We start from the raw sequence: 22559 nt of genomic DNA, 5'->3' as shown, positions 1-22559 counted from the left end.
CCAGAGAAACACTGGCAGGCCTTTCGAGAAGCCAAAACAAGGAACGAGAGGAGCCCTAAGATGTTGTGGCAATTCCTCGCCGATGAGTTAACCAAATGGCTGAGGCCAGCCGAGGCTACCAAAGAGGAGATTTGTGACCAGGTGTTGCTGGAACAGTTCCTCGCGGATCTGGGGGAGAACACGCAACGTTGGGTCAGATGTCACGGGCCCTCAATGTCACACCAAGCCCTGTGCTTGGCGGAGCAATACGAGGTGGCCCAGAAGGGACTACGTCTAGCTAGAGGTATGTCAGGACGGGAGGGCCCTCCCAAAAAGGGGAAGGGCAGTAAAAACGAAAGGACACCAGAAAGAAGGGACTTTTTTTTTTCCGCTGTGGAGGGAGAGGACACATGGCCAGGGTTTGTCCAGTAAATCTGGACTACCAACCCGCCAAAGGAAGACCGTACCCTGATGAATCCGGGAGAGAGTGCGAGCTCACGAGAGAGGAACCCATGGAGTGTGGGGTCTGTGCGGGGGTGGCGGCTTCCCCCCAACCTTTACCCAAGGTCCGAGCTTGGGTGGGACAATGCCCCTTGACAGCCGTGGTAGATACCGGGTGTGCCCAGACCCTGGTCTGACCGTCTATGGTTCAGTGGAGACAAGCCCCCCGGTGAGCCGGAATTCACCTCGTTTGTCTCCATAAGCAGAGGTCGTATTTTGAAAGAAGGGTCCTAGATGTGCGCGTGCGGGGTACCTCCCGGCGACTGCCGGTGGCCCTGAGCGAGGAGATACTGTACCCAATGATATTGGGAAGGGACTGGCTGGAGATCTGGGAGGTCCTGGCGATGCTCCGGCCCCAGGATAAGCCCCTGGGGGGTTTAGCCGGAGGGGAAGTCGAGAGAGAGAGCGATGAAAAGTTGGAAGACTTCGCCAGTGGCAGCCAGTTCAGGGAGGCACAAGAGGAGGATGTAGAGCTGCAACCCTTCAGAGAGGAGGTGGCCACCCGGCCCCAGCTGCAGGTAAGCCCCAGTGCGAGCCGAGCAAAGGGGCCCCGTGTAGAAATTAGACGGGGTTTATTGTACCGTATTAAGCCGGGCCAGTGGGCGGAGGAGGAGGTAGAGCAGCTCCTGATTCTCCGATCCTACAGAGCTCCGCTATTGCGGTTAGCACACAGGAATCCTATGGGGGGACACCTGGGAAAACGTAAGACTGAAGCTCGATTGACGCGCTGGTACTTCTGGCCCCATCTGTATGAAGATGTAGAAAACGTCTGTAAGGCGTGCGAGAAATGTCAAAAAGTGAGCGCTAACAAGCCCCCCTGGGCTCCCCTCCAGTCGGTGCCGGTGGTGCGGGACCCGTTTGCAAGGGCCGCCCTAGCTGTGGTGGGCCCATTACCCCGTAGCGTGGTGGGACATCAGTTTATTCTGGTGCTCATTGATTATGCCACCCACTTCCCAGAGGCCGTACCCTTGAGGGCGGTGACAGGGGTTAAGGTCGCGGAAGAACTTATGAAATGGGTAACCAAATTCGGAATCCCTAGGGAAATAATAACCGATCAGGGGTCGAACTTTATGTCGGCGGTGGTAGCGGCACTTTGCAAAGTGTTGTGGATACACCACCTCAAAACGACAGTATACCACCCTCAAGCCAATGGGTTGGTAGAGCGTTTCAACGCTACCCTAAAGGGAATGCTACGTCGTTGCACCCAGGACAACCCCCAGAGATGGGACTCGTTAGTGCCGCCACTTTTATTTGCGGTCTGGGACGCACCACAGGCCTCTACAGGTTACTCCCCATTCGAGCTGGTCTTTGGACACCATCCCAGAAGCTTGTTAGATATCATGCGGGAAGGCTGGGAGGACGATGGTCGTGTAGGCCATAAGGCAGCCAAATACATGCAGGACTTACAGGAGCGGCTCCACCTGGCTCGGGAAATGGCTCATGATAACCTGGCTGAAGCCCAGAGGCAGCAGAAGGACTGGTATGACTGAGGGACAAGGGAGCAGGAATTACAGCCAGGTCAGAAGGTGCTGGTGATGTTGCCTAGTGCCAATAGCAAGTTTGAATCACAGCGGCAGGGACTGGTGACGGTGGTGAGGCGAAGGGGCCCGGTGGATTATGAGGTATGAAGGGAGGGTAAACATCAGAAGACCCAGGTTTTCCATGTCAACCTACTGAAGGAGTGGCACGAACCTCAGGGGCTCATGCTTGAGACAGACTGGGAGACCGAAGAACAAGAAACTCAAAGGGGGGACCCATCGCCAGGCCCCCCCGAGGGATGTGCCCGGCGCCGAGGATCGGCAACTGAGGGGCGGGCAGGAATGGCAACTGCGAGAATTAGTCCATGAGTTTAGAGATGTCTTCACAGAGAGCCCAGGGAAGGTGAAGGGAGTTGAACATGCTATCATGATGAAAAGGGGCCAGGTCGCAAGAGAGAAGTGGTGAAGGGTTCCCTTTTACCGGCGCCAACCTATTAAGGAGGAGCTAGAAAAAATGTTGGCGCAGGGGATCATTACCCCCTCATGTAGCCCCTGGCGGAGTCCGCTAGTAGCAGTAACGAAGCCGGATGGCAGCTTGCGGCTGTGCATGGATTTTAGAAAGCTAAACGCAATAACACAGTTCAACGCCTTTCCCATGCCCCAAGTGAATGAACTAGTGGAGCGGATAGGACAAGCCAACTTTATCTCCACTTTAGATTTATCGAAGGGGTACTGGCAGATTCCCTTACGGCCAGAAGATCAGCCAAAGACAGCTTTCGGCATGCCGTGGGGTTTGTTCAAGTTTAAAAGGATGCCCTTTGGGTTGAATGGCGCTGCAGCAACATTTCAAAGACTCATAGACTGGGTACTCGCACCCCACCAGGAATACACTGCAGCCTATATAGACGACATCGTTGTATACACCCAGACGTGGGAGCAACATGTAAACGCCTTAAGGGCGATTCTGCGAGAGCTGAGGCGAAAAGGTCTGATGGCCAACCCAAAGAAGTGTGCCCTGGGCAAAAGCGAGATGAAGTACCTGGGTTTCTTGGTCGGCAATGGGCAGGTGAAGCCACTGAGAGTCAAAGTGGAGGCCGTCCAAAACTATGAAGCACCGCTGACAAAGAAGCAGATGCGAGCGTTTCTCGGTTTGGCCAGTTATTATCGACGATTCATTCCCCAGTTTGCCGAGGTTGCCAATCCCTTAGTCAAGACAACTTGGGGACCAGAGCCCCACAAAGTAAAATGGACTCCGGGGAGACATAGAGCCTTCAAAGAGCTTAAGAGAGCACTATGTCAAGAAGCCATTCTTCACACGCCTAATTTCAATGTCCCGTTTACTCTGCAGACGGATGCTTCGGCCCATGCCCTGGGGGCAGTCCTCACCCAGGAGGTGGACGGAGCTGAACGCCCAGTGGCTTTTGCCAGTCGTAAGTTAACCACCAGCGAGCAAAGGTATTCTACGATTGAAAGGGAGTGTTTGGCTATAAAGTGGGGTATTGACTACTTTAAATACTATCTGTTAGGCTGGGAGTTCCGGTTAATAACGGACTATGCACGCCTACGCCGGCTTAACTCCACTAAAACAGAAAATGCACAAATAATGAGGTGGGCCCTGGCACTTCAGCTGTTCCAATTTCAGATTGGATACAAACCCGGGCGTACTAATACAGTGGCGGACTTCCTGTCAACGCACGGTGGAATGGGACCGCAGCCTGAGCCACAGAAGCAGACCCCCCCCATTGCGGAAAGGGGAGGACGGGGAAGGTGATGGTCAGAGTAAAGAAGTGCCTAGTGGCATCTTAAGGGGTGGGGTATGTAAGGGGGTGAAGAAGGCGCTGGGTGAGGGTGACGCCGGCGGCGCCGGGGTCCGGCCCGACTTCCGGGTCCTGGCGGAAGGCCGAGCACCCAGGGTCCCCCCATTGCGGAAAGCGGAGGACGGGGAAAGTGACGGTCAGAGTAAAGAAGTGCCTAGCGGCGTCTTAAGGGGTGGGGTATGTAAGGGGGTGAAGAAGGCGCTGGGTGAGGGTGACGCCGGCGGCGCCGGGGTCCGGCCCGACTTCCGGGTCCCGGCAGAAGGCCAAGCACCCAGGTTTCCCCCTTCTAGGAACCCAGAAGCACCCGGGTCGAGGCCTACCCGGACAGATAAAGGGAGCCCGGCAGGTCTGGAAGAGGCAGCGGGTCCGGAAGAGGCAGCGGGTCCGGAGACGCAGGCGGCGGATCCGGAGAAGAGCCGCGTGAGAGCCGGGGCCGGAGAAAACACCCTGGAGCGGGTGCAGGCCGCTTGGAGGCGCGGCTGGACCTACTGGGGCAGGGGTAAGCCCTGGCGTGGCGAGGAGGCCTGGCCAACCGGCGGCGGGGACTCGAGCGGCTTAGCGCCGCGGGAAGCGATGGCACCCGGCAGGAGCCGGGTACTGTAAGTACTATAATACAAGGGCAACCACAAGTGGGGAAGTCACCGCGCCTGTGAAATTTGGGAGGACTAAGAGGCGGAAGGAGGCCCTGGGAGAGGGCGGAAGATCCCAGCCCGAAGTCAGGAAGGGGGTCAGCCCTGCTGCAGGTAGGGATATCGGGGAGGATAGCCGAGGGGCCAAACAAACCCCGGCTCCCTTGAATCCCTGCAAGGAACTTTGTGTTGGACTCTGTACTTTGTTTTACTTTTTGAGCATTTTTTGGGACCAGCTTCCTGACAAGTGACCTGCCGAGAGGCAGCTGCTACCCAGAGGACCGGGCAAGGGTGTAGGGGAGGAGGAGCCCTCAGGACCCCTGGACTCAGCGGAGACGGAGTGCCGTTTCCAAACTGCACGTGCCACAATATTGTGAACCCCAAGTTACCATCAAAGTCGTGGCAGGCGAGACTGGCGTGGATGCAGTGAGGACGACACATTCCCCTCCCACCGGGGGTCCCCTGTGAGATGGTCGGTCGACGAACCGCGCCCCTCACAAGGAGCTGCAGGTTGGTGTAAACCAATCAGATGGGATTTATCCATATATGGCCATCACATGGATTCACATCCCATAAAGCTTTTCCTTTGTGGCAATGACCATATAAGGAGACAACTAAAATTTTAGGAAGCTCCTAAAATCATGGTCATTGGCTATAATTAATGGGTGATATTTTTAGTAGACAGTGCGCACAACCCAGGATACACGCAGCAGACTTCCTTAAGACCATTCCACTAGTCCCACACACTTACAATGCTCTGATAATTTTTTAATCATGTCCATTTTGAACAGTGGGTTATTTGGCGAATCTCAGAGAAGGGGGAGCTTTCTACTTCAGCCAAAAAAACATGTTCTGGTCATGGGAATATAAGCAAGCTGGACTGTCTCACACTTGGACTGATATGGCTGGCACTGTATGCTAAGAACACCCATTTCATCCCCCACGCTCCTTTTAGAGGCAAGAGCAAGAAATTGCATTTATGGTGGCATCAAATGGCAGCAGTTTCAGCTCTTGAGCATTCATGGATGGGCATAATTCTAGCAAACTCATCTAGGTCACACAGAGACAAAGTTACAGCTGAGAACAGAATACCTTGTTTCTGCTCACCCTCCACCCTTGTCTATGGTAGGAGCACAAAACCAACACTTGTCCATGCAGCCCAAAATTACACTTACTTTTCTGTGACTGTATCACACCATTGACTTGTGCTCAGGCATATTGGTGCTGAATTTCTGACTTTGAATTTCTAGACAATTCTGGATTAAGTGCAGAGATTAAGGGCCTTGTTACACATTAATTTTAGTGGCTCCTGGAGCTCTTAACCCCTGGACTGTTCACATATTAACACCTGAAACTAGTTTGAAGCACCACTTAGGTGGCTTAAAGTTATGCCACGCCAGCCTAGATTTATCTGATCTGTGTTACATTAATGTGTAGCTGCTCTAGACTACATCTTAGTGTGGACATCCTACCCGTCCCCTCCCTCCCCTGCTTGTCTGAATCAAAACCACTACCTCTTCACTCCCCAGTCGAGCCTCCACCCCACCCCCATCCCGCAATAGCCTGGATTGGCCCACTGTCCCACACTCCACCCAGCATCCCAGATCCCCGCTCACCACCCCATCCCCCAAGGGCCCATCTTACTTGGTTCTGTCCCGGGGGAGCAGGCAGGGTAGAGGAACCTGCCTGCCTGCTTCGCCATGGCCACATCCATGGCCCCTGCCACTCTCTGGGCAGGTGGCCACAAGCAAGTTGGGGGGCACAGCTGAATTGTGAGGACTGGTGGGGGTGGGGGGAAACCCGAGGAGCAGGGGGGAGCAGGGGAAGACCCAGGAGGCAGGGGGGAACCCAGAATAGGAGAGGAGGGAAAGGGAGGGGACTGAGCAGCTCAATATGGACAGTGTAACAAGGTCCTAAGTTTAGCTGTGCTAGTTTGAAACCGAGTAGAAGGCAGAGTAGATGTGCACCTTATAAATGAAGCAAAGTAGACATATTTATTTAGCACACACTTTCATGAGCTGAAGGGAGGATGAAATGAGCTTCAGCTCACAAAAACTATACATAACGTACATTGGTTAGTCTATAAAGTGCACATCTACCCTGCTTTATACTATATTATGTTGTATAGGAGAGGGAAGTGATGGTACGACTCTGCTCAGTGCTGGTTAGGTCTCATTTATAACAGTATGTACAGTTCTGGGCTCCACATTTTAAGAAGGAGGTGGGTTTGGACAGCAAGCAATGTAAAGAAAAGTTGAGAGGCTTCAGTGTGCTTAGCTTGGAGAAAAGGAGATTAAGGAGATGAGAATTTTTTCTTTACTAAATGCGGATTTCAAGAAAGCAAAACATTTTGCTTTTCTTGTTTGGCCATGACTTCTTGGGCCCTGATGCAAGGCAAATGAGGAAGGAAGAAGTGTAGGAAGATGATCTTGTGCCTTACAGACCAGACTAGACTCAGGCACTTTGAATCCATACCTGCCCTTGTGATCTTAACACATCTACACATGAATTTCCCCAATTGTCACATAGGGATAAGGATTAGTGGCCGGAGAAAATTTTTACATTAATTGCATCTTTGCTGAAAAATACAGTTGTAAGGAGACCAAAACTATCTGTGAATTTTGGTCACATTTGGCAGATTGTTTTAACAAAAAAAAGAAAGGGGCAGGAGAGGGGAGCAGGGGAAATGTGGTCCAAATATTTGAATATTTTTGTTTAGAATTGATGTTTCAAGCCCTCAAATTAACTGCATTTAATTTCAACATAAATTAATTACAATAATTTTTCTGAGGTTTCTATTTCAGTGAAAGAATCTACCAAGTTGAAACTTTTCTTTCCCAATTCCTCAGTTTGGACATCATACTGCAAAAAATAACCGCACTGCTCTAATGATGATTCTTCACTCCCTCAGAGGCATGATGTGAGTATAAATACATTTATATGTTTCAAGGTAGCAGTAGCACAGAATCAACACTAGCTTGACACCAGAGCTGGCTTCAGGGGGTCCTTTTAAAAGAAGGAGACCAAATAAAGCCTCTTTCTGAGGCATCCCAAGGCAGAGCTTTCCCTTCAAAAATAGCACTGATCTTGTGACAAGTAGATATTGTGGTACACAGTGGAGTCATATATGAATCTAGCTGAAACTTCACAAAGATGGGAGGCAATGGCTAAGGGACAGAGCAAATATGTTATATTATTCTTGATCATTTGTATATAAAACGCCACATTCTAATGGATGGATTTCAAATAAGGGGAGGGCACAAACTACTTCATAAGTGTTTATTGTAAATCACTCAAGAGTTTACACATCATTAATGGCAAATTAACATTGTTAAAACACCTGCTGGATGAAGTACAGAATAAAGACAATTATTTTATATTGGTATCAATTAAAAACAAGAAACCAAACAAAAGAAAAATCCAAAACAACTGAGGTTTTTGGGGTTTTTTTAATTCTACATCACTCCTGACAATATCTGGGCCTGATTCTCATTTAACCTAAAGATCATCTCCTCTTGGACCAAGCATGTGAATTCATGCTGCCAGAGTGGGGAAAACCTCTGGTCTAAGCATAAACAAGAATCAAGTCCTCTGTCTTCAAAAGTGCTCCAGTGCTGACAGTATAAAGCCTCTCTCCTGCACTGGCTAACATCTAACAAAAAGGGGTATATGGCCCATTAATTCAACATGCTCTTTTTACAAGTTAAATCCAGAAGCTACATAACTATCTTTTTTTATACTTTGCTCTGAAAGCAATGGAAGTCGCATGCAGCTGAAACATTAGTAGAAATTTAAATTTAGATAAAGGCTGGTTTTTAAAGACATGAGTCAGCGGTGGAAAAAAAATCAAGATACTTATTGTGCAGAAAGAGCTAAAGTATGCATGCATCAGTGACTGTGACTGATCAGAATATAAATTAGATCTCCAAACATTTAAACTGAAGCTTTATTTGGCTTAAGACATATTTGAACTGTACACCTTTCTAAATTACAACATATATGTGACAACAAATGAATCATCTAAACATAGCATCAGGTTGTGTTTTGGCCTGTGTAGCATCTAGCTTTTAACACAAAAGCCAGCTCAGCAATAAGTGATATTCATCTTCAGCAAAGACAGTGGAGCATTGCTCTTGCAAACAGGGCAAACAAAACAAAGAAAGCAGATTTTCAAACAAATGTCAGAATTGTTTTTAAGTGATTTTTTTTTCCACGCATTTTTTTAAATTCCTTTCTGTCAGCTTCTTTTTGTGACAGCAGATCAGGCCCTGCCTCTCACCTCCCACTAATGTATGTCTCAAAGCATGTTTGGTCACCTAGTAAAAACAAATGCTCACCTGCACTGCACTTTGAAAGGATAATTAGTTTCTCCATCCCGCCAGGTTTAACATGAACAAGCATATTACAGCGTAAGTTGGATGTCAGTTACAATGACTAAAATCAAAGGGCTATGACATTAATTCTAGTATTAAATAATATCTAATATTGTTACACTTAATAGTCTTGGTTTGGACATAAGACAGCTAATAGGAAAACAAACGGGATAAATTCATACCTGGAGTAAGCTGCCCCAGGGATTAATTTCACCCATTGTACCTGGAAAATCTACTTTATCCAAAGTGGGGGGGGTTGGGGAGGGGGAGGGGGAGAATCACACACGCGCGCGCGCGCACACATACATATACGACAGCATCAATTTACCGAAGATATGTTACACTGTTCAAGCACTGCCATCTCCAGTCCTCTCTTTGCGGGCTTGGATCATTTCCTTGGGAGCCCGTTTTCGGTCAGTAACCAAGCCCAACCAAAACATGAAGTCAATGAACCATGTGGTTGGGTTGAATTTCAAGCCTAGCTCACTGGCTGAATAATCAAATGGAAAGGTGTGGTGGTAGTTGTGGAAACCTTCACCTGGAAAAACAATCAAAGAAAGGTTTTCAGGCTAGGGTGCCTAGCATGACTCTTTTCAGGCTGTGATGGAAATAGGAAGGGGGAAAAAAATAATAAGAGGTACCCCCTTCTACAACACTAAAGGCACCCTACACTAAGGTGGTGCCCTACTTACTCCAGGGACCAGGGATCTATCCTGGGCCAAGTTCACAGGAAAAAAGTGCATCAGCTAGACAAGCACTGTTTTTAAATAGACTTAATTAAACCAGTTAGAAACCCCTGTGCTGGTACTGTTAAATGTGTTTACATCTGATTTAGACTGATTAGTATAATTAGGTGCACATTCATGTCCATCAGAACCAATGGGAGACATGGTTCATATCAATAAAGGGTTGGTATTTTGGCTTCTTCAGTGAAGAACAGAGGGGAACAGAAGATTTCTGACCTCAGTTGATAAACAGAATCCCTGTTACTAAGGTATATGATAGAGAACAAGAAAAGGCTGAACAGGAGAGAGATATAACATGGAGCCCTGCTTACACTGCCCCACAGAGTACCTCCATGAAGCCCAGCGTGCCAACTTGGAATGGATGCCTTTGTGCATACTAGCGCACATGAGACTGAGAGCTTATTGGCATATAACCAGCACTGCTCTGAGGTAACACATTACACAGAGTTTGCACAGAAAGAACAAGCATCCCATGTGTCACTCTGGCAGTCCCTACCAAGCTGTGGAGGTGGGGTAGACATGCCCACAAACTCCCTGGGATGAGAATTAGAGCAGCAATAATTATTAGGTCCTATTTACCCACAGGAATTGGCCCACTGCTGAACGAGTCAGAGGGACTGGCTGTTTAGAACAATTTGGCTGCTGTATAGTATGCAGAAAATTTTCTTCTGTTCACAACTGGAGCAGGGCTAAGGAAGGTTTGGTCGTGGGTATACTATGATCTCAACTTGCAAAACCCTGTCAACTTCTGGAATAATGGAATGTGTCATAGGCAAAATTCCTCTCTCGCTGATGCATGCAGCTTTGCTGATTCCAATCTAGTTATTTGCAAGACATGCTCAGGTGATGAAAACTGTCATAGCTCAGAGGAAGTCAATAGAACTAAGCTGATTTATGCCCACTGAGGAATGAGCTCATTTCCAGTTTACATCCTGGTGTAAAACAGATGAGAATCAGGGACACTGTTCAGCTAAGCTACCGAGACAGGATGAGATGGGTCCTATTCAATCTGTTAGGTACAAGAGTGGACTTAGGTAACCATATACAATCCTATTCCACCCTGTCTGAGTCCCTGAAAAACTACCATTGCAAAAGAGCGTGGGTCATCTTCCTCCTCCTCTGCCCTGTTTTTTTGTGACTCAATCTTGTTACAAATAGATTCACTGATGGATTTGCAGAAATTGAACAGGGTGAAATAGAATTGCATTTAGGTACCTAAGTTTAGACACCTAAAATGTGGAACACAACTAGGCCCAAAATGTTTTGTCAGCAAGGTGTCCGTCCCTGTCCCTTCTCTACCCACATATGCCTGAAGCAGAATAAGATCCAAAGAAATGTGCACAGGCCCTGACACTAGCATTCAAGGATGCCTGACATCCAGGCAGTATTTACACTGGGCAACGGCAATGACTCGCTGCAAAAATAGCCCCCTATGTCTATTAAAATAATATGGAAGGAGGATAATGGTTCAGGGCAAAACTTTAATTCATGCTAATTTGACTTGAGGGTGTGGGAAATGTCCATTTTTATTGGCTATAACAGGACTGTCCAACTGGTAGCACATGGGCCACAAGTAGCTCATGAGGTGTTAACATGCAACACCCTGGGCTCCCACCCAGCTGCCACTGTTCTTATTGCTCCAGCTGCAGCAGGAGCAATAACGTGCTCCTTCTTTTTCCTGGTGTCTGCTACCTGACCCAGCCCCAGGGGACAGGGTGGCACAGCGCAGCCCATGTTGCCAGGGAAGCCAGTAGCCTGAAGTACCTGTGCAGCACGGTGCCATGGCAGAGCCCACAGGGGGCTGCAGTTGGGATGTGGTGCCACACCACATGGAGGGAAGAATGCCTGCCCCTAGGCACATGGTGCAGTGGAGCAAGAAAAGCACTTGCCCCCACATGGTACATAGGGATGGGGAAAGCAACTATCTGTACGTGATGCAATGGGATGGGGAGGTTTGATTCACCTACCGTTGCGCATAATGAATGCAGAGGTGGAGATTTCCTAAAGGAACCCCCTCATGGTAGGGTCCTACATCCATTCTTAGCACCAAAAGCTGGGATTCTGAATCAGCTTACATGGAAACAATGTTAGATCAACAACCAGAGGTTTTGCAATTACCACCCTATATAAACTGGCTTGATTTTCAAAAGCAGTGGGGACTGAAAATACCCCACTGGAAATGAAGTGCTGCTGGGTACTTCTGAAAATCAGACCAACTACTTAGGTACCAAAATATATGAACATGGGGTTGGGGAGGGAATTTTCAAATGCACAAAGGAACACATGGATTCCTTCTTCTTTTGGAAGCTGGATGCTTACTCAGCCTTTGTGCCTTCAAACGTCTCCCACTAGGTTCAGGCACCTACTTTTGAAAATCTTGGCCAGCGCTTCTGTCTCTGCATAACTGCAGCTCATGAGCTTGGCAGTGGCTTCTCCCTCCAAGAATGTGCTAATTGCTTCCTCGCTTTGAGTGCCACAGGTATGCAAGACTGGCCAGTTAAACAGATTTCATTTAGTGCTCTTTGGGATGGAAGAGATGCAGGGCTCAGGTGCAGCAAATACGGAGAAGAGTCTTTATTCAGGAGACTGTTTATCAAATGAGGTCAGACACACACAGATCCTAGGAGTTCCCCAGCTCCAGCTGACAAGTCATGCTGTGCAATGGTAATGCAGAGAGCCTGCCTTAAATCTTGATTGTGATGTAGCAAGCCTGGTTATAGGGGCTCTGTTTTCAGGGACATTCTGCTCCTAGCTAGGACCAGCACAGAGGCTTAGCAACACTGCAGAGCAACCCATTTCTTCTGGTACTCACCGATGGCTCCTAGGGTGACAAAGGCATTCTGCCTGGGGCTGATGTACTTGTCGTATGGTCGGTTGCCGTACATGTGAGCTGCACTGTTGACCAGCCAGGCGACATTAAGAGACACGGTGTAGCGAAGGATGGAAGCAAGGAAGTAGGAATTCCACAGACTCTCACCCCAGAGGTACCAGGGCACAAGGGTGGGGAGCACAAAACACATGAGGACGACTGAACTCTTATAGTACCTAGGGGGAAACAAAAAGAAAGGAACAACATTGCCATGAGAGAAGGCCTAGCTCTGCTGTTACTTGAGTGGGACTCAGGAAACCCATGTCTGCCACAACCTTCCTGTGTCCCTGGAGCAAGGCATGTTACCTCTTTGTATTGGTTCTCTGCCTGTAAAATGGAGACAATAATACTTTATTTGTCCTTCTGATCCAACTGTGTTGTCAGCTCTTTGGGGCAAGGGCTGTGTCATAGTTTTATAGATATTAGGGGCTAGAAGGAACCTTACAGATCATCAGGTCCAGCCCCAAATGATGATTCACTGCATTTATAAAAATCTAGTAAAATAGACCCTGGATCTCACATGGGGGGCCAACAGATAGGAAGCTTTGAGAGGTTTAACATACATGGTAACTCCAGAAGGCACATGGGAAAAACTTAAAATCACAATACAGGCAGCTGCTAAAGAAACACTGAATAGGCAAAAGACATAGATATTGGATGAGGTGCTGGACCTTAGAGAGAAAAGGAAGAAATGCGATAAACTGCATACTGTCCAAACCAAAGAGAAATCCATGACATAAACAAAGAGATGCACTGTGCAGAAGAAACAAATAAAGGTTCTTGGCTAGCATTCAGCAGAAGAGAGAGGCAACTCTCCTGAGGTTTTTGCACACTGGAAACAGAGAAGAAAAGGTAAACATCAGTAAGTCATTAGATCCAAATCAGGGACTCTATTTTCTGACTCTAAACATGTAGCAGAAAGAGGGCAGAATCACTGCAAAGAATTATCACCTGATGCTGAGAACACCAATGTAACTTGGGGAGATTAGGCACAAGAACTACCCCAACTTAAATATGTAGTACCCCAGGCAATGGAGACAACCAAGTCAGAAAGCCCCTTCAGATCAGGCAAAGTTCTAATAAAACACCTTAAGAAAGCAGCTCATGTGCTGCACGATACTTGCTGCAAAGTGTGAGGAACTGGAAAACAGCCAAGAGACTAGATGAATCAATTTAATGTACTGATATTGAAAAAGAGGGATCCAAAGGAATGCTCAAACAACTGCATGATTTTACTGGTGTCTCATACAAGCCAAATACTGCTAAGGGTAGTTCTGGAGTGAATACAGAGTAAATTGGAAGAGATCACAACACAGCAAGCAGTATTTTGGCAGGGCAGAGACAAAAAAAGCATGTGACAAATTTAAGAAATGTGATGAAGAAAGCAAGAGTTTGGACAAGCTCTGCATCTCAAGTTTGTTAGCCTCCATTAAGCTTTCAGTGCAGTGGGACACACAAAGCTATGGCTGTGCAGGCTTGAGACGGGTTTCCCCAGGGAAACCCAAGGAACAGGAAGCTACAGGCAGGTTTACTGGACTGACATTGGAATGGCTCCAAGTATGAAAAGGAGTTTGACAAGGCATCTCTCCCCATGTCCCTGTACTCTTTCACATCTGCACAGAAATGATCATGTGCCAAGCACTTGCAGGATCTAAAAGAGATCAGAAAATTGGAGGTAAAAGGCTTAGTAATCTGAGGTAGGTAGACAGTATTATTTTGATTGCCACTACCCTAGAAGAGCTGAAAGATCTAGTGGAAAGATTGGTCATGGCAGGAAAGAGACACAGCAGCACAGTTAACATTCCAAAGACCAAAGTGATGACTACAACTAGAGAAAGATTCAAAGTTAAAATAGATATGAGCCTTTGGAACAAGTCTCAAAGTACATATTTGGGTACCATCCTATTGGAAGACAATAAGTGCATGAGTAAAGAATGCAAAACTCATTCAGCAGTAAAGCATTTGAACACAATATGAACAAGTAGGCAGAGTTCTAACAAAATTTTTAAAAAAATTACTAAAAGCATTGGTTAGGCTAGTAGCAAAATGCAGATGTAAAAATTGGATGCTTATGAAGGAGTTGGAGACAAAATTACAAGCATTCAGGATGATGTGCTATAGAAGGATATTTCTTTTCTGAATCCAGCAAAGATCCAACAATTGGATGCTCAATAAAATTGGAACCAAGCTTGAACTGATGCAAATGGTGAAAAAGAAAATAATGAAGTACCGCATCCATATTTTAAGAAGAGAAGGTGATAGCCTAGAAAAGAAGAAGGTTGTGCCAAGGAAGAGAGTGGAGCTGGCCAAGAAAATGATGATTCAAAGATATTGAAGACTAAGTGGAGAGCACTTCCCAATGTTTCACTAACCTGCAAGACAAAGAGGGCACTTGATTGACTGACTGATTGATATAGAAATCCTTCAGAAGAAAATCTGACATGAAGTTCCCATCCCAAGTCATTTTCAGAGGAGTTTTTCTAAACAATTATAATGAATAATTTGTTCACATTACTTATTTTTGTTAACAAATCTGCACATTCCTTTATTTTACTGGCTGTTTGCCTATTTAATTCACATGGGGCTAAACCCTGGAGTTTTTATTCATTTTTTGGTTTGAGGAAAAATTCTTGTCTTACAAAAGGACATTGTCAAGTTCTCATTGCCATGTACAAAAATCTTTCTCCCCAGGCAATAGTGAAGGAGCAGGCCAGGACTGTGCATCATGGCTATAAAAAGGAGGCGAAAAAAGAAGAAATAGAGGAAATAGAGGAGGAAGAATGGAAAAGGTCAAAGAAAATACAACATCAAAGCTAGGCCATCCCAAAAAGCAAACTGAAGTGAGAAATAGTTGAGGAAGAAAGGGCCAGACACCCAGGTGATGGGCACACTTGGGTTCCTTCATGTCCAATGTCCTGCTTTAAATGAATCTCTTCACAGGAAACAAATCTCTCAGCAAAGTACTGGCAATATGGCTGCTTCAAACAAATCTGTGGCCACCTGCAAAAGTAAAGGGAGGGATATGCTGCAAGAATCCCTCCTCTGCTTCACCTGCCCCTAATGTTTGTTCCCTGGAAGGACAGGGGAAAATAAGGAATTTATCAAGAACTGATGTAAGTATTGGAGGAGGGAGTTCTGAAAAGACTTGCCTTCATTTAAATTTACTCTCTCTCTAGAGCCTTCAGGCAGTAGGTAGCATCTTCTGTTCCACACTATGCACCCGTAGGGTGAGAGCCAAGAGCCCTCTTGTGGCTGCAGGTTTGGTGCCATTGTTTAAGACTGCTTCAAACAGCATCACTGCTGTGCAGTAGCCCACAATGGCTGGGTTGTCAAAGCCTTTGAGTACCAACCCTTCCAAATGATTTTGATGCAGGTTTGAACTGAGTGAGAGTCCCAGGGCTCAGCTCCAGAACAGCAGGCCTGTCACAACAGAGAGGTCAGCAAAGATCCTGGCAAATATATTGAAGTCCTTCAAACAGAGGGTACATGGCAGTGGCAGCAGCCAGATCTCCCTGCTGCAGGGATTGGCAGGCCTACTACAAGAGTTCAGGTAAGAATCACAAGTATTTAGTATTCAATCATGGCCACCCTGGGTGTTCTTGTTCACAGGGACTGAACACAGGACCTCTGGGGTTAAGGCATCAGCCTGTATAGCACAGGAAAGGGCAAACTTCTGAACCCTTCTACCTACAAATCAAGATCTTGGCACAACTTAGGGCCTCAAGACACCAAACCTTTGAAGGTACCTGCTCTGCTCACAGAGCATCAGCTCAAACAGTAGTTTGTTGCTAGGTGACTTTCTTGCAAAGCCATATTTAAACAACCTGGGAGCCACACATGACACATAAGCCACACTTCGGACACCCCTGCTCTATATTTTGAACTGAAGAGCCATACCCACACACTGAGAAATGACTTAGGGCTTTGTTACACCTTACACTGTGAGCTGCACAAATGTTGTTCGGTGTCAGTGCTAGCTTGGAGTTTAAACCAGTCATACCCTTAGTATAGAAACCTTCTCTGACTGCCCTGCACCTGCACAGCAGTGACTTGCCACTAGAGGCCTGGTGAGCGGGGCAGGACTAGAAGCTTTAGCTGTGAGTTGCCACTAGTGGGCTGGTGAGACAAGGACAGGCTTTACAGGTGAGGGTGTGAGAGATCCTGGGATACTGGAGGACATCGACTTGGGTGGCACATCTGTGGGGAGTGGCCATACCTTGATGGAACAGGAGCTGAGTTGTGCGCATCAGAGATAATTGTGCCCTGGATTGGGGTAACTTTGAGCTGCGTAACAAGCCTTAAAACCACTTTAAGGTGTTAATGTGCAGAGAATCCAGGGGTTAAGAGCTCCAGGAGCCACCCCAAATTACTGTTTAACAAGGCCCTTATAAATGTCTATTCACGATCTAGCCACTAGAGGGTGACAAAGTCACATTCTGTTAACATGGGTCATACCTTAATTGTCGGTTCCCAAACTCTGACAGACTGTGCACCACCAAATTAAAATGATACAACTACCAGCAATTTTTTGTCATAAAGTAAATAGAATAAAACTCCTAACGTTCCACAGATTGGGAATTGCTGCCTTAATGGTCTCCATTCTTTTCCCCTAAAGTTCGGCAGTGTTTTTTTAGGTTCCCCTGTCCCAGACACATTGATTCTTAATTAATTACAAGCCCCTTTCCTTGCCCTTAAATAGTGCTTAACTATTACCAGGAAACTGAGAGACTTTGAATGCCAGTGTAGCTTAATGCCATTAAGGAGGTCTAGGGTTTATTCCCAGCTGTTCCACTGCCCTCCTGGAAGACCTTTGTCAACACACTTTACATTTATGTGCTTCAAGTTTGTCCATCTGTGACATGCAGATAATAATCTTTTGTAAGGCACTTTGGGATCTTTTGTAAGGCACTGGGTTGGATATTGCCAAATGCCATTACCTTCTATGTATCAGAAGTGCTGTGTAATACCAGGTGCTCTGATGTACTACTGTGACTATTCTTAAGATATCTCATTGGAAAAAGACAGAAAAAAGACACCCCATCCACTCGCCAACCGGATAGGCGCCAGCAATGGTGTTTTGGTTGTGCTTGATTGATTTTGGCTTGCCTTGAGGGGGATCCCACATCCAGGTGGGTTCTGCTGGCGCTTGTCAGGCTGCCCCCCTCCCCCCTGATAAGTAGCCTTCCCTTCATGGAGACTGGCAAACTGTACGTGTGCTGGCTGGCGCCTACTTCAGCACCACTGAGTAGGGTGCTTCTGGTCTTGCACCTCTTCTCCCTTGTTTTTTTTCTCTCAAAAGAAATAGACCCCTGGGGAGGAGAGGGATATGGAGTTGCCTCCTTTCCCCCAGCCTCCTACAGGGGGCTCAAACACTTCCTCTGCTCTGCCTGCCGGCGTCGAACTGGCTGCGCTGCTCCTCCCTGCTGCAGGAGCCTCAGCATGTCTGTCGTGCTCCCTGCCAGCGTGCTCCCTCGCTTTCTCTGCCCCCCCGGTTCCGGTGGGGTTTTAAATTTTCCTGCAGAGGCCGGAATGGCCGCCATGATTGGATCAGCTGTTCCCCACTTGGGGAACAGCTGATTAAACAGCCGGCATAATGCCAGCTCATGCAGCCACAGCCGCAGTTCCTGTTCCAGCTTTGGCTGTGCTCCAGGAGGTAAGTTCCCCCTGCGGGGGGACTGTTTTTGGGATTTGGGGCCCATGGGGACTGCCCTCTCCCTTTCAGGAGCTTATGGGGATGTCTCGCCACCACAGACCTCCCCCCTTAAGTTGCCTTGTGGCATCTGGACCCCTTGCGTGGCTTCTCACTGAGCCTGATGCTCCTCTTCATGAGTGTGGCATGCTTCCTCTGCCGATTTGTCTGGGCTACCCCATCTGGAGAGAAAATCAACTATGAAATTATCTTTGCCAGGGCACTGCACAATCGTAAACGTAAAGGGCTGCAATGCCAAGGCCCAGCAAGTAATCCAGTTTTGTTTCTGGGTTAGCCATTGCAGTGGGGCGTGATCTGTCACCACCATGAATTCTCATCCCATCAGGTAATACTTAAAATAGTCTATTGCCCAGTGTATGGCCAGGCACTCCCTCTCGATTGCGGCTGAGCTTACAACTGGCAAAGGCGATCGAGCACTCCTCTCCCCCACATCTTTGAAGTAATACTGACCCTAGGGTGCTGCCTGATGCATCCATCTGCAATATAAAAGAGGCATCAAAATCAGGGGTGTGCACTATGACATCACGACGTATCGCCTCCTTTAGTTCCTTGAAGTTCTCTCTCATTTCTGGCATCGATTTCAGCAGTGCTGCTGGTCCCCCTCCCAGTGCATCCACGAGGGGAGTGGAGAGGCTTGCAAAATGTGGTATGAACTGCTGGTAATATTAATTAATGAGTCCCATGAAGAAGCGTAGCTGTTTACGGGTATGGGGCTCCTGGAATCATCATATGGCCTCGATCTTCTCTGTCAGGAGGCGTATTGTTCCCCTGTCTACCTACCTGAAACCCTAGGTATGCCGTTTCTCATCCTGCTAACTTGCATTTCTTGGGATTGGCAGTCAAACCCGCTGCTTGGAGTTCTCTCAGGACTGCCCTCAGGGCTTTAAGGTGCTGGTGCCAACTGGGAGTGAAGATAACAATGTTGTCTATATATGCTGCCACTTGGGACAAGTGCAAGCAGGGTGTCCATCAGCATCTGGAAGGTGGCTGCCACATCATTCAGCCCAAAGGGCATCCGTATAAACTCAAATAAACCCCAAGAGGTCCCGAAAGCAGTCTTGGTGATATCCGCAGGGCACATCAGGATTTGCCAGTACCCTTTGGCAAGGTCAAGGGTAGATATGTACGGGGCTTCAGTAATCCTCTCAATGAAGTGGGTAATGTGTGGCATGGGGAAGGCGTCGAAGGTCATCAAAGCATTTAGCTTCCTGAAGTCTATACGCAGGCACAGTGCCCCATCGGGTTTGACCACTGGCACAATGGTGCCAAGGGCTCTGGGATGGTCATACAATTCCCTGTCTTAGCATTTTTTCTATCTCCTGGGGTATCAGCCTCCACCTTTCCCTAACCACTGTACCAGAAGGAGTTCTAATCTCATGTTCAATTCCCCTTACTCGAGGAAAGGGAGGCTGTGGCGGCCCAGAAGGCCTCTATTAAATCCAACAGCTCCTGTTGTTGCTGGCTATCCAACTCTTCTCCCATTTGCACTGACTCCTTCCCCATGGATTCACTTAACGTGGGACAGGGCGGTCCCAGTTCTTCCCCCACCTCCCCTTCTTGTGCCAGCCAGCCCTGTGGGGTCTTCCACTCCTTAAGAAGATTCACATGATAAATTTGGCATTCCTGGCAGTGGCCCGGCTTGAGCAATTCATAATCCACCAGCCCCACTTGACGAACTACTCTAAACAGACCTTGCCACATTTTGAGATGCTTGCTCGAGGACGCCAGGAGTGAAACCAAAACCATATCTCCTGACTGGAAGGTCTGGGTTCTTGCCTTCCTATTACATTGGGCCTCTTGTTGCTCTTGGGCAGCCCTCAAATTTTGGCCTGTGATGTGCCTTCTTGATTCAGTCCTGCAATTCTTGGAGGTATCTTTCCATGGATGTTCCTAACCCTACCGGTCGTTCCCATTCTTCCCTGATGACCTGTAACAGCCCTGTAGGGTTGTCGCCATATACTAGCTGGAATGGGGAATACTGCATCAACTCTTGCAGGGCATCCATCAAGGCAAACAGCAACAGCATTAAGATGGTATCCCACCTCCGGGGGTCTTCCTGTGAGCACCGCCTGAGCACTCACTCAATCATCCCATTTAAACTTTCCACTAGACCGTTCATCTGATGACAGTAAATCAATGTCTTCAACTGGGTGATGCCAAGGGTTTTACACAGAGCTTTCATCATGCCGGACATGAAATTCATCCCCTGGTCAGTGAGTATTTCGCGTAGAATGCCAACTGGCACTATCCATTTAAGTAATTCTTCCGCTACCCGCATTGCTGTAATGGACCTGAGTGGGACTGCCTCTGGAAAATGGATGGTGTAATACACTAAAACCAATATATACTGATAACTGTTGTGCAGCTTCGGGAGGGGACCCACTATGTCTAGCATGACTCTGGAAAACGGTGTCTCTATTATCGGCATCAGGCACAACAGTGCCCTCTGTGGCCTCCACTCCTGGGCCCTTTGGCATTCTGGGCAAGCAACCCCCCATCTTTCCATGTCTTCTTGTAGAAATGGCCAAAAGAATTCTTGGACCAGCCTTGCCCAGGTCTTGGTGTGTCCTAAATGGCTTCCCATTGGGGAGTCATGAGCCAATCTCCAAATGGAGCGGCGGAGTAAAGATGGGACCACTAACTGTCTCCCTTTCGATGTGCCCTCCTTGCCCCTTTGGACCCAATATAATAACCCCCCAATAACCTCAAAGTGGGAATGACTTTGCGATGTTCCTTCCCTGGGATCTTCAGTCCATAGCCGCTAGAGTTCTGGGTCTTCTCGTTGGGCCTGATGGAACCGTGCTGCGTAACCACCTGCTCCAGGTTGATACTGCCCGATGCCGCTTTGCTCTGGTGAGGTGGGCTTTTGCCAGCCCAGCCTTCTCCCCTTTGGAACCGCTTCCTTTCTTCCTCTGTAGCTCATACCTGTTTGAGCACTGTGTAGGAGGGTTCCTATTCTCTTCCGAGGATCATTTCACAGGCTAAGGCAGGTGCCAATCTGAACTGCAGTTTGCCACAGAACTCCATCACCCTCAAAGGCCCTCTCGCAGGATGGAGTGTATACAGCTGGCCTGGGGCCCAGCTCGCTCAGGCCCAGACTGCATTCCTGGGAGATGTGCCCAGTTCGTCCACACCGACAGCACACAACACTTCTCAATGCCCCTTTTGGTGGACCGGTACTCCTTTTCCCTTCACTAGCCAGGCTCTCCTTCGGGGCCCAGGGGCCTCACCCACATCCTCTCTCATTTTCTGAGCTTGCGAAGGCCTCAGCCAGGCGGAGGGCTTCCTCACTGGTCTGAGGTTGGTGTCTCTGTACCCACCTCTGGGTGTCTTCTTCCAGGTCCCAGAGAAATTGTTCTAATAAGAACTGGTCCATCACCCCCTCCCAGTTGAACTGGCCAGCTGGTAGCCATTTATTAAGCACATCCCTAAGAGACTGCAACAAGGCTCAGGGCCGCTTAGCTTGTTTTGGCTTCCATGCTCAAAATGCCTGTCTGTAACTTTCCAGGGAAATCTCTAGCCTGTAGAGGATCACTGCGGTGGCAGCATCATAATCTCGGGCGTCCTCCTTCGACAGGGCCTGGTAGGTGGCTTGGACCTGATCTATCACTAAGGTGCCTAGCTGGTGGCCCCACTAACTGCAATCCAACCCTGTCTAGATAGTGGTCCTCTCAAATGCTTCTATATACGCCTCAGAATCATCTTCCCATGTCATACACGGCATCTTGAACAGGGTGGCATTACGCAGCATCCATTCTTGCTGGTGTTCCCCTTGTAACTGTTGCACCTCCAGCACTTGCCCTGTAGCCTAAATAGCCTGTGTTAGTAGCTCCACATGGGCTATTGCTGGCGGCTACATCTCTGCTTGCCCCCAGGTTGGGATCTCTCTCCCGATAACACCGAAAACTTCCCGGCCAATGCACTACCGTGATGGAACGTGCCTTAAGTGGGGTTTCCTGAGTGATGCACTATCCGTCCGGCGTGAGGCCCCTCAACTCGCCTGCCACGACTTGGTGTTATTATATAAAGGGAGGGTTCAGTGGAGATCTTCTTCCTGGGGGGCCCCTGGGGATGGCAGTACTCACAGTTCGGGTGTGATGTTCCATGGGGCTCCGCCTCCCCTACACCCCATCCACTTGCCAACTGGACAGGCGCCAGCAATGGTGGTTCGGTTGTGCTTGATCAACCTCAGCTTGCCTTGAGTGGGAAACCATGTCCGGGTGGGTTCTGTTGGCACTTGTCAGGCTGCCCACCCCCCCACCAAGTAGCCTTCCCATCATGGAGACTGACAAGCTGTCCATGTGTTGGCTGGCGCCTACTTCAGCACCTCTTAGTAGGGTGCTTCTGGTCTTGCACCTCTTCTCTCTTGTTTTTTTCCTCTCAAAAGAAATAGATCCCTGGGGAGGAGAGGGGTGTGGAGTTGCCTCCTTTCCCCCAGCCTCCTACAGGGGGCTCAA

The 22559-nt window shown here is 48.3% G+C and overlaps 1 protein-coding gene across 2 annotated transcripts in view; it reads right to left on the bottom strand.

Annotated features, from left to right (window-relative positions):
- Window positions 1–7668: 7668 nt before the first annotated feature.
- The window catches only part of SCD5 (stearoyl-CoA desaturase 5), an 89651-nt gene continuing 74760 nt past the window's right edge, over window positions 7669–22559 (bottom strand). For both annotated transcript variants that reach the window (XM_019553311.1, XM_019553312.1), the window contains exons 4-5: window positions 12336–12568; window positions 7669–9315 (exon numbers count right to left, since the gene is read on the bottom strand). In XM_019553311.1, the coding sequence (XP_019408856.1) occupies window positions 9125–9315; window positions 12336–12568 (424 nt within the window). In that variant the 3' untranslated portion in view covers window positions 7669–9124. The remainder of the gene's footprint in view (window positions 9316–12335; window positions 12569–22559) is intronic.

This window comes from Crocodylus porosus, unplaced genomic scaffold (assembly GCF_001723895.1).
Source record: "Crocodylus porosus isolate Cpor-Errol unplaced genomic scaffold, CroPor_comp1, whole genome shotgun sequence".
In the NCBI taxonomy this organism is placed as follows: Eukaryota; Metazoa; Chordata; order Crocodylia; family Crocodylidae; genus Crocodylus; species Crocodylus porosus.
The sequence above is the reverse complement of the archived record's forward strand: the minus strand, read 5'-3'. Positions and strand labels throughout refer to the sequence as shown.